General features: G+C 36.8%; 1 protein-coding gene across 2 annotated transcripts in view; it reads right to left on the bottom strand.

The window, feature by feature from the left end:
- The window catches only part of KIAA0825 (KIAA0825 ortholog), a 351,023-nt gene that overhangs the window by 218,847 nt on the left and 117,185 nt on the right, over positions 1–14,991 (bottom strand). For both annotated transcript variants that reach the window (XM_072958369.1, XM_072958370.1), the window contains one exon: positions 12,625–12,735. In XM_072958369.1, the coding sequence (XP_072814470.1) occupies positions 12,625–12,735 (111 nt within the window). The remainder of the gene's footprint in view (positions 1–12,624; positions 12,736–14,991) is intronic.

The raw sequence follows: 14,991 nt of genomic DNA, 5'->3' as shown, positions 1-14,991 counted from the left end.
CTCATGAAGACACTTGTTTTCATACACCAAAGCTCTTACCAATGAACTAAGCACATTTAAGGGTTCTGTAAATATTAGCTGATTGACTCATATGCTTGTAAATGGGTAAACAAACTCAGAAAGAGAAGATGCTTTGCCAAAAATGCTGGTTTAAACAGAAGTGAGATTTGAAAATATAAAATGAAATTTCAAAGCCCCTCCCTCTTGGCATGGCTTGGCATTTGGAACATCTCGTAGCCTTAAGACATACAAAATCACCTGAACTTTGGACCATCTCAGGCTTCCCATGTTGAGACTCGGATAGTGTAACTCAAAACAGAGGAACTCCCTGGGCCACCAGTGAGGCTGTGTTACCTAGTAAAACTTGTGCTCTGGGAGGGTGGGGAAGAGGGAAGCAGGGAGTTATTTAACTGTCAGGCCAGAGGCATCAAGTCTGTCAGTCCAGCAGTTCTGATTTACTTTGGGTGTTCCCAGATTGTTCTTGTAGTAGATCCAAATATGGTACCAAAGGAAGAATTCACTGGGTGAGCTCTTTGGACTGAAACATTGCAGCAGATCCTCACGGCGGCTTCCTTATTTTCATTCTAAACCCTAAGTGTTCACTTCAGGAAACGTGCTTGGGGTCTGATAGATGAAAAGCAGCTAGGTGGTAGTAAGCTGTGTATTAATACTGACTTAGTTTTTGAACACTACCTACCAATACATTTTGCTTGAGTTGAGTGCTGATTTAAGCACTCAACTGAAATATCCAGTTTGAAATAATAAACTGAAAGATCCAGTTTGATGAAGTTTAGAAAAGGAAGGGGATTGTTGAGAGACAATTAGAAGGAGACAGGAGCCAGTTCAGGGAGGGCTTCATTGGTCAAAGTGGGGACTTTGGACCTGTTGAAGAGTTCCAGGCAGATGAGTTTACTATCTGGATACAGTATGGAGAATGAATTGGAGGTGGTTTGTATTTTCACTCAGTCCTTTGGACATGTAAAAAGACAAAACAATCTGAACATCATTTCATACCACTGTATCTGAATACCTGGTTATAAATAAAACTTCTCATTTACCAGATGGGAAGCTGTTTGTTGAAATGTACCTCAATTCTTGGATCTTTCAACTTATCACAGATTTTGAAATGTACAGTAGGATGACTCACTATAAGGAAAACTAAAATATTACAAACATTCCTCAATCACCCAGCTCCGAGTAATAAATGCATTGAGGAGTCTGTGTTGGGCATATGGAGAAGCATATGTTCCGTCATCCTTTGAGCTGGTGGAGCTGTGAAAGTGAGATTAGCCTCACAAAAAAATGACAGAAAGGGAAATTTTTTATGTATATATATGTATCAAATATGTACATGTTGAATTCTACTATAATACAAAGAAGAGAACAAAATTTGTAAGTTCTCTGGAACTCTTAAACCCTGTTGTAGGAGGCAGGATGAATTCACGGCCGGGTTGTATAAGGCTTATACTCTAATCAGTGCTCCATATCTGGGGCACGAGTTTTCAAATCCAGGCAATGATGGAGTTCAGTCACGATTAGTTTATGAAACTAACAAATTATTTTTTATAGAATCGTTGTGCATAATCTTGCTTGTATTCGGGTGCATTTACTTTATGAAAAGTTATCAAGTAAAGTTTACTTGCAATTTCTGCAATTTCTTAGCATGTGTTCACACTGCAATAGAAAGTTAAAAAAAAAATCTTTTTGCTGTTTCCGTGCACCCATAATCATGGGTGGGGCACAGGGCAAGAGAAGGCTCTGCAGTGGGTTCAAGCCACATGACCATGGCAGTCACTGCTCCTGCCACATAGGTTAACATGCAGAAGCTGTCAGACTAGGGAAACATTGAAATGGACTCTGGAATGGACTCTTGGGGATAACACTGAGTAGTGTTGGGCACCATCCTTCAAGATTTGGTATTTACTTTGAATATGGTTCTGTGTCCCTAACAGATAAACTACATGGATCCAGGAGACACAGGTGAAAGTTCTCTCCTAAGAATACAGGAAGCCACCTCCTCACCAGTGCTCCTGATTATCTACTGGGAACTGGTGTTTTCCATTCCCATAACTCACTGTAGGTTCTAGGGAGTGGGGGAGCATGGGTGGAGGTCCTGATTTCCATGGTTGGGGTGAGTTGGGGTGTGCACACCTCTACCGGGGGATCATTAAGAATTTCACTAAACCTAATGTTATAGCTGCCATCTAGTTATTTTTGGATTCCCAAGCCAGCAGTCTAGCAGGCAAAGAAAGGAGCTACTATACCAGTAAGGGTAATCACCCTGACTTACACTGAGGAGCTAGGAATGGAAGCAGGGAAAAGTGTGTCTGCAACTCAAGGGATTCACCAGGGCATCACTTGATGCTCTCATGACTGGTAACAACCATAAATAGGTGACTGAAGTAACCACATTCTGATAAGAGAATGGTAGTCAAGGGTTCAACATCTTGGGGGTGAAGGTCTGTGTCTACACTGAGCAACATAAACTAGCAGATGTGATGGCTGAGGGTAAGGGGATGCTAGAAAACGTGGTAGAGGACTGTAATAATAATTATCACTTACAGATCCAGTAATAATTGCAGCAGCAGATACTCTAACTTGTCCCATTAACTCAACTGTAATAAAACTTTTTTTTTTTTTGACCAGCCATCACCTTGAAGAACTTTGGGGAGGGTATAGCTCAGTGGTAGAGTATGTGCTTAGCATGCACGAGGTCCTAGGTTCAATCCTCAGTACTTCCATTAATCAATAAGTAAATAAATGGACTTACCCCCCCAATAAAGTTAGCAAAAATTAAAAAAGAAAAGACTCAGAGAACTTAACATAAGCAATGAGTGGATTTCAGTGGTGCAAAGGTTAGACCAAAGGTTCACGTCCCCACATCCTCTCACCCTTACCACTCAGTTGACACTGACCCGCCTTTTGCTGTCAGAACCTACATTTCTCGACCTTCCAGCAAGACAGGTTCAGAGTGCCAGGGAATGAACACCTCTGGAGCAGCTTTCAACCAATGGCTGATGAAAACTGCTAATAAATACCTCAGCATCCCTGCTCATTTGGTGGCATAACTCTGAGATGTGCCTTTCACACTGGCTCCAAAAATCTCCCCAGATCATTTAAGTTCCAGTTACTCCTATGATAGTGGGCTTGATGACACTAATCTTTATTTGCTGTCTTTGTCTCACTAATCCACTTTCCTTTAGGGTTTCCTTCACTTAGAAAATAAACTACTTTCACTTGAATACTTGTCTCAGGATCTGCTTCTGGGAAACATACAAAATAAGACATACATGGAGACCTTTAGGACTCATCTCACCTAATGTTTGTGTCAGGAATACTGAGAAACTAATCTAAGGTCTTTAGCTAATAAATATTGCAACTGGACTTTGAACCAGGTTTTGCTGACTTCAAAACCCATGCTCACAACAGATGACTGGATAAAGAAGCTGTGGTATATTTATACAATGTAATACTACTCAGTGGTTAAAAAATAATAAAAATAATGCCATTTGCAACAACATAGATGGATCTGGAGATTGTCATTCTAAGTGAAGTAAGCCAGAAAGAGAAAGAAAAATACCATGTGATATATCACTCATGTGGAATCTTAAAAAAAAAAAAGAAAAAGAAAAAAGAGGACACCAATGAACTCATCTACAAAACAGAAACAGACTCACAGACATAGTAAACAATTTTATGGTTCCGGGGGAAAGGGAGTGGGAAGGGATACATCTGGGACTTTGAGATTTGCAAAGGTTAACCGCTATATACAAAAGTAGATAAAAAAAATTTCTTTTGTATAGCACAAGGAACTATATTCAATATCTTGTAATAACCTTTAATGAAAAAGAATATGAAAACAAGTATATGTATATATATATATATATGCATGACTGGGTCATTGTGCTGTATACCAGAAACTGACACATTGTAACTGACCAAACCTCAATTATAAAAACAAACAAACAAACACCCATGCTCAATCCACTACTCCACGTTTCCTTCCATTCAACCTGGTTGATATTTGGTGGGTAAGTTGTATCATTCTGCAATGAGGATGTTTGGCTCTATTCAACCTCCTGATTAAGGATACCATGTTTTTGACCCAAACTCAAGTTTGTGGTCTCAGGGCAGATTCCCAAATTGGAGCCATGTTTTTCAAGGTATCTAGGGGCTGATTTTGACCAGATGGTTTCTGTCATAGATTTCTGGGCCAAATTTATACCAGAGACCATAAGTTACATGATGCAGAGAACAAAGGCAAGGGCATAACTAAAGAGAGGCTGAGAGTAAAAGCTCGAAAGTGGGAAAATGAAAGTAGAGGAGGAAAAGCCCATATTACTATACTACTCATGGCTTTCCAAAACTAATCCTTCAAAATCTTTCTAAAAGAGTAAGTAGAGACAAGTATTTAAAGCAGTTCTATCATCTTTCTCTTTAGTACCTGAGAAAAAAAAGTTGAGGGGGAAAAAAACCCAAAATATTTTCTCCATCACTTTGATCAAGAGTGCATAGATTATATGTAGTTATACACTTGAAAATGTTTGCATTCATTTTAATCTCTATAACAGGTATAGCCAAGTTTCTATGATCTTTATAATTAAAGATGATTCAATAAATGGAAATAAAACAGGGTTCACCTGCACATTTATATGTATATTTGCCTTCATTTTTAATAACTTTGTCCACTGATGTAGACTGACACTCTTAAAGAGTCTCATTTTTTCCAGAGTTGATGGTTTCTACACTACGTGGTACATAACTTAGAGGATAAGTATTCAACCTTTGAGGATCTGCATTATTTCTTTAGTAAATTAAATTTTTTTCACTTGGGATGACCCTATTTCTCAAAAATCACCCAAAGATACAATAGTGCCCCAAACTCATAGCCCTAGCTCCAGCCTTTAATGTTACACAGGTCAGCATTTTCCATTCCTAAAAATATGTAACAATCTAATTTTAATTCAAAAAATAGTATTACACATCAACCATCACTTTTGGACTCTCCCTGGAAGTGCTAATCTAGCACCTGGGTCACTAAGACATTGGATATTACTGGATCACTCAACCATCCCTTTAGAGGAGCAGAAGTTATCTCTCTGGAACCTTTAACTGTTACTGGTTCTTGACTACAAGATAATAAATATCCTGTTACAAGGAGTTCAAAAAAGGTCTCCCCTGGCATCACACTTCTGGTAAGTTTAGAGACCCAAGATTCATTCCACTTTGCCACACTTGTAGTTGGTCCTTTGAATATGTTTGGATAGTTGGTAAGACCTGTCACTTTTTGAAACATACAGCTTTTTACTAACACAGCAATATTGAATGATTGTTTAGTCAGCTCTTACATGATGAGTGCTGTGTAGGCAGATTCAGTCATAAAATCCTCATGACTCTGTCAGGAGAGTGTCTCAGAAGCTAAGGGAAGATGATGTTTCAAGATAGGAGAAGTAGACAATGACATTACATGCTGTTTTCAAGTAGATTAAGAAGGTCATATTGTATTTAGGTCTCAACTTCCTCCCTAAAATACAAACTATTTCTTGTCCAAGGAAACTGAAGCTCATATAGATTAACTAACTTTCCAAGATCACAAAACTATACAAGTCTGCAAACCATGTCTGTCTAATGTGAAAACCTATAGTTGTTTTCTGTTTTCTCATTGCTGGCTCCATTGCTATATTCTTATTTATATAATACCTTTAAACCATAATAGAAAAGGAAAGATTTGAAGTGATAATTTAGGTACATCGAATACCTAGCTCCTCTGACATTTTCACTTCTTTTAGTAACTGCTCCACAAACACATGTCATTTTCTCTGAAAATCTTTTCAAAGATCCAGCTGCTTGTCTATTCCACACTCTGGAACGGTCATGCAAGGGCTTTGCTGTTAAAAAGCTCATTACTTCTCCCATGGCTGTTGGCTCCTGTCAAAGCTTGGCACCTCATCAGAGTACACGTTCTGTAAGCTTTTTTCTTCAGTCCTGTGGGACGGCCTGTCAGCAGAAGCTGGGAGACCAAAGTTCTCCCCCCAAGGTGTTCTCTCCCAAGGATGCTAGAAGCCACCTCCTCAACAAGACCATTCTTCCCATCACTGAGCTTTACCACTCTGATCAAATGTTTGAAAAGAGTTAAATGTACCATTTAACATGGCAATATGTGAAACAATACTCCAATAACTCATTTGTTCCTTAATTCACCTATTCATTAAACTAATAGTTGTTGGCTGATTTCTATGTGCAAGGTCATGGAGATACAACAGTAAGCAAAAAGTCATGATTTTCACAGAATTAAGTTGGGAATACATATATAGTTTAAATGATCATACAAATAAAGATGAAGTTACAACTATAAAAACTCAGTGAAGGAAAAGCAAAAGATGTTATTAGCAGATGTAGTAAGGAGTAAGCTAGTCTTTGGGGTTGATGAAAGGCTTCCCTATAGAGGTGACACTGAGGCTGAGATATGAAGACGCATTGGCATGAACTAGGCAAAACAGGAAGAAGCCATTTCAGGGAATGGGGAAAGCATGTGCAAAGATCCTGTGGCAGAAAGGAGCATTTCATGGCAAGGGAATGTAAAAAAGGCTAACGTGTGGAGAGCAAAATCACAGGATATTGTGGTATCAGAAGAGAATGCAGAGATGGATGAGCCATATCTATGTAGGTCTTACAGGCCATGCTAAATTTTTGGGGTGTATGGTTAAGGATAAAGAGGAATTATGGAAGGATTCTGAGCTGTAAGTGTGAAATGACAAAATTTAGTTTTGAAAATAGATTTGTTTTTGAGAAGTCTCTGGCTGCAATTTGGAGAATATTGGAGATGGGAGTCAACATATATATGGGAGGAAACAGGGGAATCATTGCAAGAGTCAGGAGAGAGGTCAGGATGATTTGGACTAAGGAGAAGGTGGTACAATGGATAGCAGATATTAGGAGCTAAAATTAATGAAACTTAGTAATGATATAGATCTGGTAGGAGAGAAAGAGAGAGGTGTTCAGCTTGCCTTCTGGTCTCTGGCTTATACAATCGCATGCAGGTACAATAGCCAAAAAGGGCGGGAAATGGAAGAGGATTAGTTTGGAGGGGGGGTATCCCAAGTTTAATTTTGATCATGTTGGGTTTGAGCTGTCTTTGTGTTCACCAGATACAAATCTAAAGAAGACATTCATGTATGATTGTCACCCATAAATATATAGGTCTGTAGTCCTAGGAGAGATTAAAATTAGAGATATGAATTTGGGGCCACTTTTTAAGGAATACATGAAACCATAGGTATGTATGACTTCATCCTGGAAAAAGGTTCTATAATAGAATGCTAAAGATATTCAATATTTAATGGCCGGGTCAAAGTAGATGAACCTGCAAAGGAGACAGAGAAATTTCATTGCCTGTCTCTTCCCTCACCATTAACACCTAGCACATGCCTTATTTGGAGAAAATATTTTAAATGCATTTATTGCAAGAATGAATGAACACACCTAGGTAAATTAGAAAAAAGGAAAGCCCCACATAATATATAGTACAATGAAGCCAAAGGTAGCTTAATATATTTAGGAAGAAGAAAAAAAGCATATAAATCCAAAATAGGATTACACTGAATAAAACCATAACAGAAATAAAAGCATAGTGGAAAGAAACACCTACAGCTCCAAATGGACTGGCCATGAATCAAAACATCATGTTGTCATCATAAAAGAAAATGAGCAGTGTAAAATGAATGGACTGTTTACTCACACTGACTACACTACTTGGATTCAGTGTGTAGTTATGACCTACTTAGCTAAGGAAGACCTGAAAAATATTTGGAAAAATTTTAAGAACCACAAGAAGATAAAAGTTAGGAAAATAATGAAAAAAAAACCCATTATAATGCAGCAATATAATTGACTAAGATAGTACTCCTTGAACATTTATATGAGAGCACAATATTTTGTCATAGTATTAACCTTGAGATTAATATATTTGCCACATGCCTTAGTTTAATCTAGTCTGAAACAAATTTTCTAAATCAACTGATATTGTTAGCTTCTACCACTGCTGGGAATAATGAATACAGCACATTTCACTTATTGCTTTGAAAATACATGTACTTTCTCAAAAGCAAACTCTTCTAAACTCTGTGCCAAGGGTTCCAGGAGAACATGAAAAATTCTATTTTTACCAATTTATATAATTCATAGGCTTTCTCTAGTAATCCTATGGACAAATTTATGGTCCATATAACTATCTATGCATTTGTAACTCTTATTTTAGGTCTTAATTTCATGTCCTTGTTGCTCTGTTTCTTCCTTCCCACCTACTTTTAATTCATTATCTTAATATATTTAATACTGTTAAAAGCCAACTTAAATCTTTCTGAAACAATGCAGAGGTGTAAATAAATAAGCAAATAGGTGATTGAATTACTAAGATACTTCATAACAGGAAATATTTTAGGCATTGTTCTTCTCAGCCTCATCCTTTCCCCCCAAAAAGCATAGTGTATTTTCCATTTGTCATCATCCAACTGATGTGTATTTCCCTGAATAGTTCATTTTAGTTGCTAAGGTGAGGGATGGAGTTTGGGAGGATAATTTGGGGGTGGAAAGCACACAGAAACAGCTGCTATATATGAAGGAATGGATTGGAAGGTGGAGATTTTTAAGGTTGCATGATGGTGGTCTAGGAATTCCCACTGCAATGCTTGACAAATGCAAATCAATAACTTGAGTTATTTTGAAATCACTTTTACCACTATGCTGGGTTCCTCTGACTGTACCACTGCCCTGAACATGTTGACTATAAATCCAATGGATCATGTCTTTCTAAACAGATTATATGGCACTGTTAAGAGAATAACTATCAGAAAGTCAGGGTATGGGGCTCACAGTGTACTTGATTGAAGAATTTAGAAAGGCAAAAGAGAGAATCAAAGACATTTTAGGAGAGAAAATTACATAAATAAAACGCCTGAAGGAAGCTGAGAATCAGCAATAAATAAATGTTAAAAGTATAGAATAATCACATCTTAAAGACAAGAGAGGAGGCTGACAACTGGAGCAGAGAAGACTGTTGGGTGCTCCAGGAAACAAGCCAGGCAGTGTGGGAGAAGCAGAAGCCACTGCAGGTTCTTGAGCAGGAGAATAAGATTACAAAAAGAGTTTCTAAAACATATTAAATAACAGTAGAATGTACTAAGGTTGTTGTAATGAGTTGGAGAGGAAGACTGGTTCTAAGAGAACTGTGGAGGAAGAATCAATTGAACATGATAATATCCTGGGGAAAGGCAAAAGCAGCTCAACATGGAAGCCATAATCAAATTCCACCCTGAAGTGTTTAAGAACGATGTGCTCCTGGGAGGAGGGTATAGCTCAGTGGTAGAGTGCCTCCCTACCATGCATGAGGACCTCGGTTCAATCCCCAGTACCTCTATTAAAAATAAATTAATAAAAACCTAATTATTCCTCCCACAAAAAATAAATTAAAAAAAAAAAAAGAACAACGTGTTCCTAATAGAAAAGACACCATGCACAGAGGATGAGGGAAGTGTGAAAGGCAGGATCCTCTGAGGACATGTTGTTGGGTTTCCGTACAGAGGTTATAGGTACTATACATGGACAAAAGAGCAATTTAAAAAATAAACTTCATTTTTTCTTAAAAATTTTTGATCAATAAAATCAAGCTGCTTTCATTATAGGAAATTTGGAAAATATACAAATAAAAATTAAAATTGCTTACACTCCTACAGACAAAATATAAACTATAAGCTCTCTAGTATAAAGTTTCTAACTTTTCAATATTTGTTATTCTATACTACTTTTTTATTGAAGTACAGTTGATTTACAATGTTCCATTAGTTTCAGGTATACAGCAAAGTGATTCAGTTATACATGTCCATATAGATTATTTTCCATTATAGATTATTGCAAGATATTGAATATAGTTCCCCATGCTCTACAGTAGGTCCTTGTTGTTTATCCATTTTACATATAGTAGTATGTATACGTTAATCCTAAAGTCCTAATTTATCTCTCCCCTATCCCTTTCCCCTTATCAAAGACCAAACAAACCATAGTTTGTTTTCTACGTCTGTGAGTCTATCTCCAGTTCATTTATAAGTTCATTTATATCATTTTTTAAGATTTTACATATAAGTGACATCCTATGATATTTGTCTTTCTGCGTTATTTCACGTAATATGATAACCTCTAGATCTGTCCATGTTGCTACAAATGGCATTAAGTCATTCTTTTTTAAAGGTCTGTAAGTGCTTTTTGAATGCTATGTGTAGAGTAGTATGGCATAGTTCAACACTTCAATTGTATCACATCTTCCAATAATTATTTATCCCCTGGCAACAGGAGCTCCCATATCCTGCAAGTATGAAGAATCTGCTCACTAGATCCCTCCCTTGAAGATAAATACTACATATTAGCATATCAGAGCTCCTGCAAATTGAACCACAAAAAGAGACTCTATATAATGAATAATTGACAATCTTAGATTTTACTTGCACACCTGTTAACATCACCCTGAACTGCTCTCCCTTTGAAAGGTGGAGATCCAATTGTCAGGAGCTTGAGCTTTGGAAGCTGACAAACCTCGGTTCAGAGTCAGCCTCCCTGCTTTGTTCTCTTTGGAAAGTTGTTCCCTGCCCATCACTTTACTCTCCGTGAAAGAAGCACATGAGTACTTACTTCACAGACTGGTGTGGGTTTAAAAGAGATAAGTACATGAAGCACTTGGCATGTCAGGTCCACAGTTATCACTTTAAAAACTGAGCCAACTTTGGTGATGTCATAATCACGAACTTGCAGTTTTCCCTTAACTATAAATCACAAATATTTGTCATTTCAATATTTTTTTAAATCAACCTTTTTAATGACTCAACAAGTAGTCTATCGTATGGCTAATCCACACGTGATTTGCCTAACACCATACTGTGAGACATTTATTTCCATTTTTTCTTTCCACAAATTCTTTTATATCTTTACATACAAAACTTTTTCAACAGCTCTGATTAATTCCTTGTGATTGATTCTTAGAAATGGAATTATTGGATAAAAGGGCATAAATATTTTTAAGGTTTTTGATAGTTTACTAAACTGCCCTCCAGAAAAATGGTATCAAATTGCACTTCCTCTATGGGCTGAGCAGTCACCACCATGTTCTAGTCTCTGCATCAGGATAACAGTGAAGATTGATTGCTACAATCAAGCAGAAGGAAAGAAAAGTCTTATTACCTTTACATTTGCTTTAGGTAGAGAAAAGAGAAGGAAGTTAAATATAAGAACAACCTATTTGAAAGATAAACCCATTGACATGCTGACTACTCAGGCCTCTAGTTCGTTTGAACAGAGCAAACCTGGAGATGGAAGTCTTATAGAGCTGTGCTTAAAGGGGTAACTCCAATGGTTACAGATTAAGATCAAAGCAAGTAATAAAAATAGATTAAAGCAAATGTGGTAATAACATGGAGAATGAATATGTTTAGGAGTTTGGGAACTCATCAAAATGACACAGGTTGTCTGCTTAACTCACACTGTAAAAGATTCAGTTGCTTAACTTGTTATCTTTGCAATAATGAATATTAAATCAGCTATTTAATTCTCAATGACATAAGAGTATATTTACATGCAATCTGCAGAGCATTGAGATGACAGAGTTTTGAGGATGTTCCATTTCTAGGAATCAATCATAAGGAATTATTCAGAGATGGAAAAGTTTTATATTAAGTTCAGTAGCAACAATACACTGAGGTCCCTGAAGGTAGGCAGGGTCTATGTCTCACTGATCTTGGATTCCCTGTTACCTACATGGGGACAGACATGTGGGGACAGGTCAACAGTCTATGTTTCTTGTGTCCATAAAGACTTTGTGTATGAGGTTTGCATGCCCTCTTTTTTACAGTAGAACTCTTCCTCAAGAGAGAGAAACAGTCAGTTAGTTTAGATAGTGAAATCACTGATTATGTATTTCCAAGATGAATCAAAAATGTAAGATTAGCAATATCTCCTTCAGCTATACATGATATATTTATTCACAGATACCAAGGAAAGGTACTTTCCAATGATATATTCAGCAAAGAATCAAACTGACATTCCACGTAATGCCACAAAATGTCATCAGATTACTCCTCAAGTACATTTCATGCTTTAAATGATTTTTCTTATGTTTAAATGCCATTAATTAAATAATAAATGTGAAAGACTCTATTCATAATTTTAAAAGTTACTCCTCTCTCAACTTTTACCTCAGGCTCTGAGTTAGTTACATGAATTATCCAGTATTACCGTCTTTTTTTTTTTTTTTGACAATTAATTGGAGAACTGTCAAATCCCCAGTCATAGATCAAGAGGGATGAATTTGAAAATGGCTAGGCAATTAGCTAAAATAGAACTAAATTCTAAAAATTCACATTTTTCCATGACTTTAGTAAAACCGTGTTAGTAGAATGCTTATGAGGCTGGTATCTTGGATTTTTCAGCTAAAAAAAAGAAATATACCTTTTACTTACCTGCATAGTGTAAAAAGTTTTAAGCTCTTTTTGTAAGATGCATTTACCTCCATGGATAAAAGTTTCTATCAAACTTCAAAGGAATCATAGAATTATAGATAGAATAGCTTTTAGGGGTTCTTACCTGAGTAAAGAAGGGTAGAAATGTGATATGCAAGAAACCCAATGTAATGGTTGCTTAAAAAATGGTTTTAAGGAATTTGAAGCAGAATCATCTATGCCATGCTGAAAAGTCCTAAGAAGACAAAAATAATTATTTCAGAACATACAGGAAACATTATCTATGAAGACTGTCAGAACTTTCTATTTTCTCTTGGTACTTAAAGTTAGTGGTTTTACACAAAATGCCCTTGTGTTAGAATGGACAAGGCACCCACTTCATCCACTTGGGATTTGTAAGTTAACAGGTGATTCAGAGGCCTCTGTAGAACAATCCTTACCCTTGAGAAGGTATGACAATATCATTACATTTAATTTAAAAAATCCCATATAAAATTTGTCAAAAATAAATATATGAATAGTAAAAATCAATACCACTTATGTCTCCCTCCCTCATCATGAACCTTATTAATAAATGTCAATATTTTGTCATTTTTGCTTCATTAATGGAACAACGTTTAGTATAAAGGTACCTCTTTCTACTCTCTAAAGTTATTTTTAAATACTAAACAATTAATGAGGATTTATAATTAATTTTATGTGTTCCTAAGGGTCTACAGAAGGCTGGTAAAGAAGAATTTAACAGTAAAATATAGGACTATGATTTCAAAATTAGAAAATTTGGCCAGAATATCTGGTCTCCAGCTATCTTTAGAGAAGTAACTGCAACATTTTTCTAGGTTGGCCCAAATTCAAAGTAAACCTTGAGGTAATAAGAAAGGATTTGTTACATAAAATCTTGAGTAGATACTTGGCTAATAAAATTTTTATAATAACAGGAGACTATATTTGCCTACATGGAGTTAAGAGGGACAACTGGGAACATTTTAGAAATGGAGTTGTTTGAAGTGGTGCTATCTCTCTTTACATATAGTAGAGAAGCAGTAACATCTCTTAAATAATACGTAGAATGGAATTCCACTTTGAAAACCCACCCCTGTCTTTTCACCCTACACCTGGCTTCTTATATCCTCACATTTCCAAATTTCACCTGCCTCTCCACTGTTTGTCTTGCCAAGTAGAGCAACTTCTAATTAAATACACTTTGACTCTTTTTTTTAGACTTTTAATACATCATCTCCTCTTTGAAAGCCTTTTTTTTTTTTGCTCACTAAACTTCAGATAGAATAAAATTCCTTAAATAGGCTTCAAAATGAAGCTGTCCTATTTCCACTCCATACTTTCCACTGTGTGAACTAGAGAAGTCATGACACCAAGACATGCTTTTCTAAGGAGTCTGGACTTTGTATTAGCAATGGGGAATCATTGAAGAGTTTATAGCATAGGGATTTTATCAGTTATTTCATGTGTTAGAAAAATGACCTGTATCCTAGAGAGGAGAGTTGATTGGAGAAGATTAGGACGGGAGGAAGGGAGGTAATGAAGATGATACTGCAGTAGACCAGGCAGAAGGAGATAAAGTCCTCAACCATAAAGTCCTCAACCAAAGGAAGAAGTAGAGGAGAGAGTGTGTAGGGGACACATATAAAAATATGTAAAATTAATAGACCTAACAATATTCATTCCCTAATGACATGGGGTTGGAGATGACATAAGGGAGAAGGGAGAAGGCAGAAGGGTTAAGAGAAGAAGAAAGTCTGGATGACTTGCAGGCATTTTACTTAGCTTTGGATATGATGAGGGGCTGCAGACATTTGAAGTACATCTAAAGAGAGACATCCAATAGGAATTTGGATTTACTGATCTAGCACATACAAGAGACATGTGGATTGAAGATATTGATATGGAAATCATTGGCATACTGGTGAAGCCATGGGAATGGGTGAATTCACTGAAAGAAAGAATGTAAGATGAAAAGATGGATGAGGACAGAAATCTGGGACATACGAACAGTTAAAGGGTGGGGTGAGAGAAAGAAGCATGCAAATGAAACCAGGAAAGAATCATCAGAGAAGTAGGCAAAGAGCCAGGAGAATGTGATGTTGGAAGCCAAGGGAAGAGAACTGGCCAATAGTGGTAAAGGCTGCAGGGAGTGTAAGTGAATGGAGGGACAAGTTAGCACTTGGGTGTGCATGGAGGACCCGGCCCAGACTGTGTGTTTAGCATGATGAGGGCATTTGCCATACATTGAGTGAATGGTAGGTGTAAAAATGGAGACAATGAGCACAAACTATTTTTAGAAGGGAAACACAATAATAAAGAAGGAAAATTTTTTGATACAGGAGAGTCTTAAGGGGAAGAACCAGAGATAGAAGGAGTATGTAAAAGACTAAGACATTAGCATAGAAGGTAAGAGTAATCAAGAGGTCAGGTGGAAAGATTTGCTTTGGTTGGGAAAAGAGACACACCAATCACCAATTAAAGAATGTTG

This window comes from Vicugna pacos, chromosome 3 (genome assembly GCF_048564905.1).
Source record: "Vicugna pacos chromosome 3, VicPac4, whole genome shotgun sequence".
Taxonomy (NCBI): Eukaryota; Metazoa; Chordata; class Mammalia; order Artiodactyla; family Camelidae; genus Vicugna; species Vicugna pacos.
Note: the sequence above shows the minus strand (reverse complement) of the source record. Positions and strands in the feature narration are given on the sequence as shown.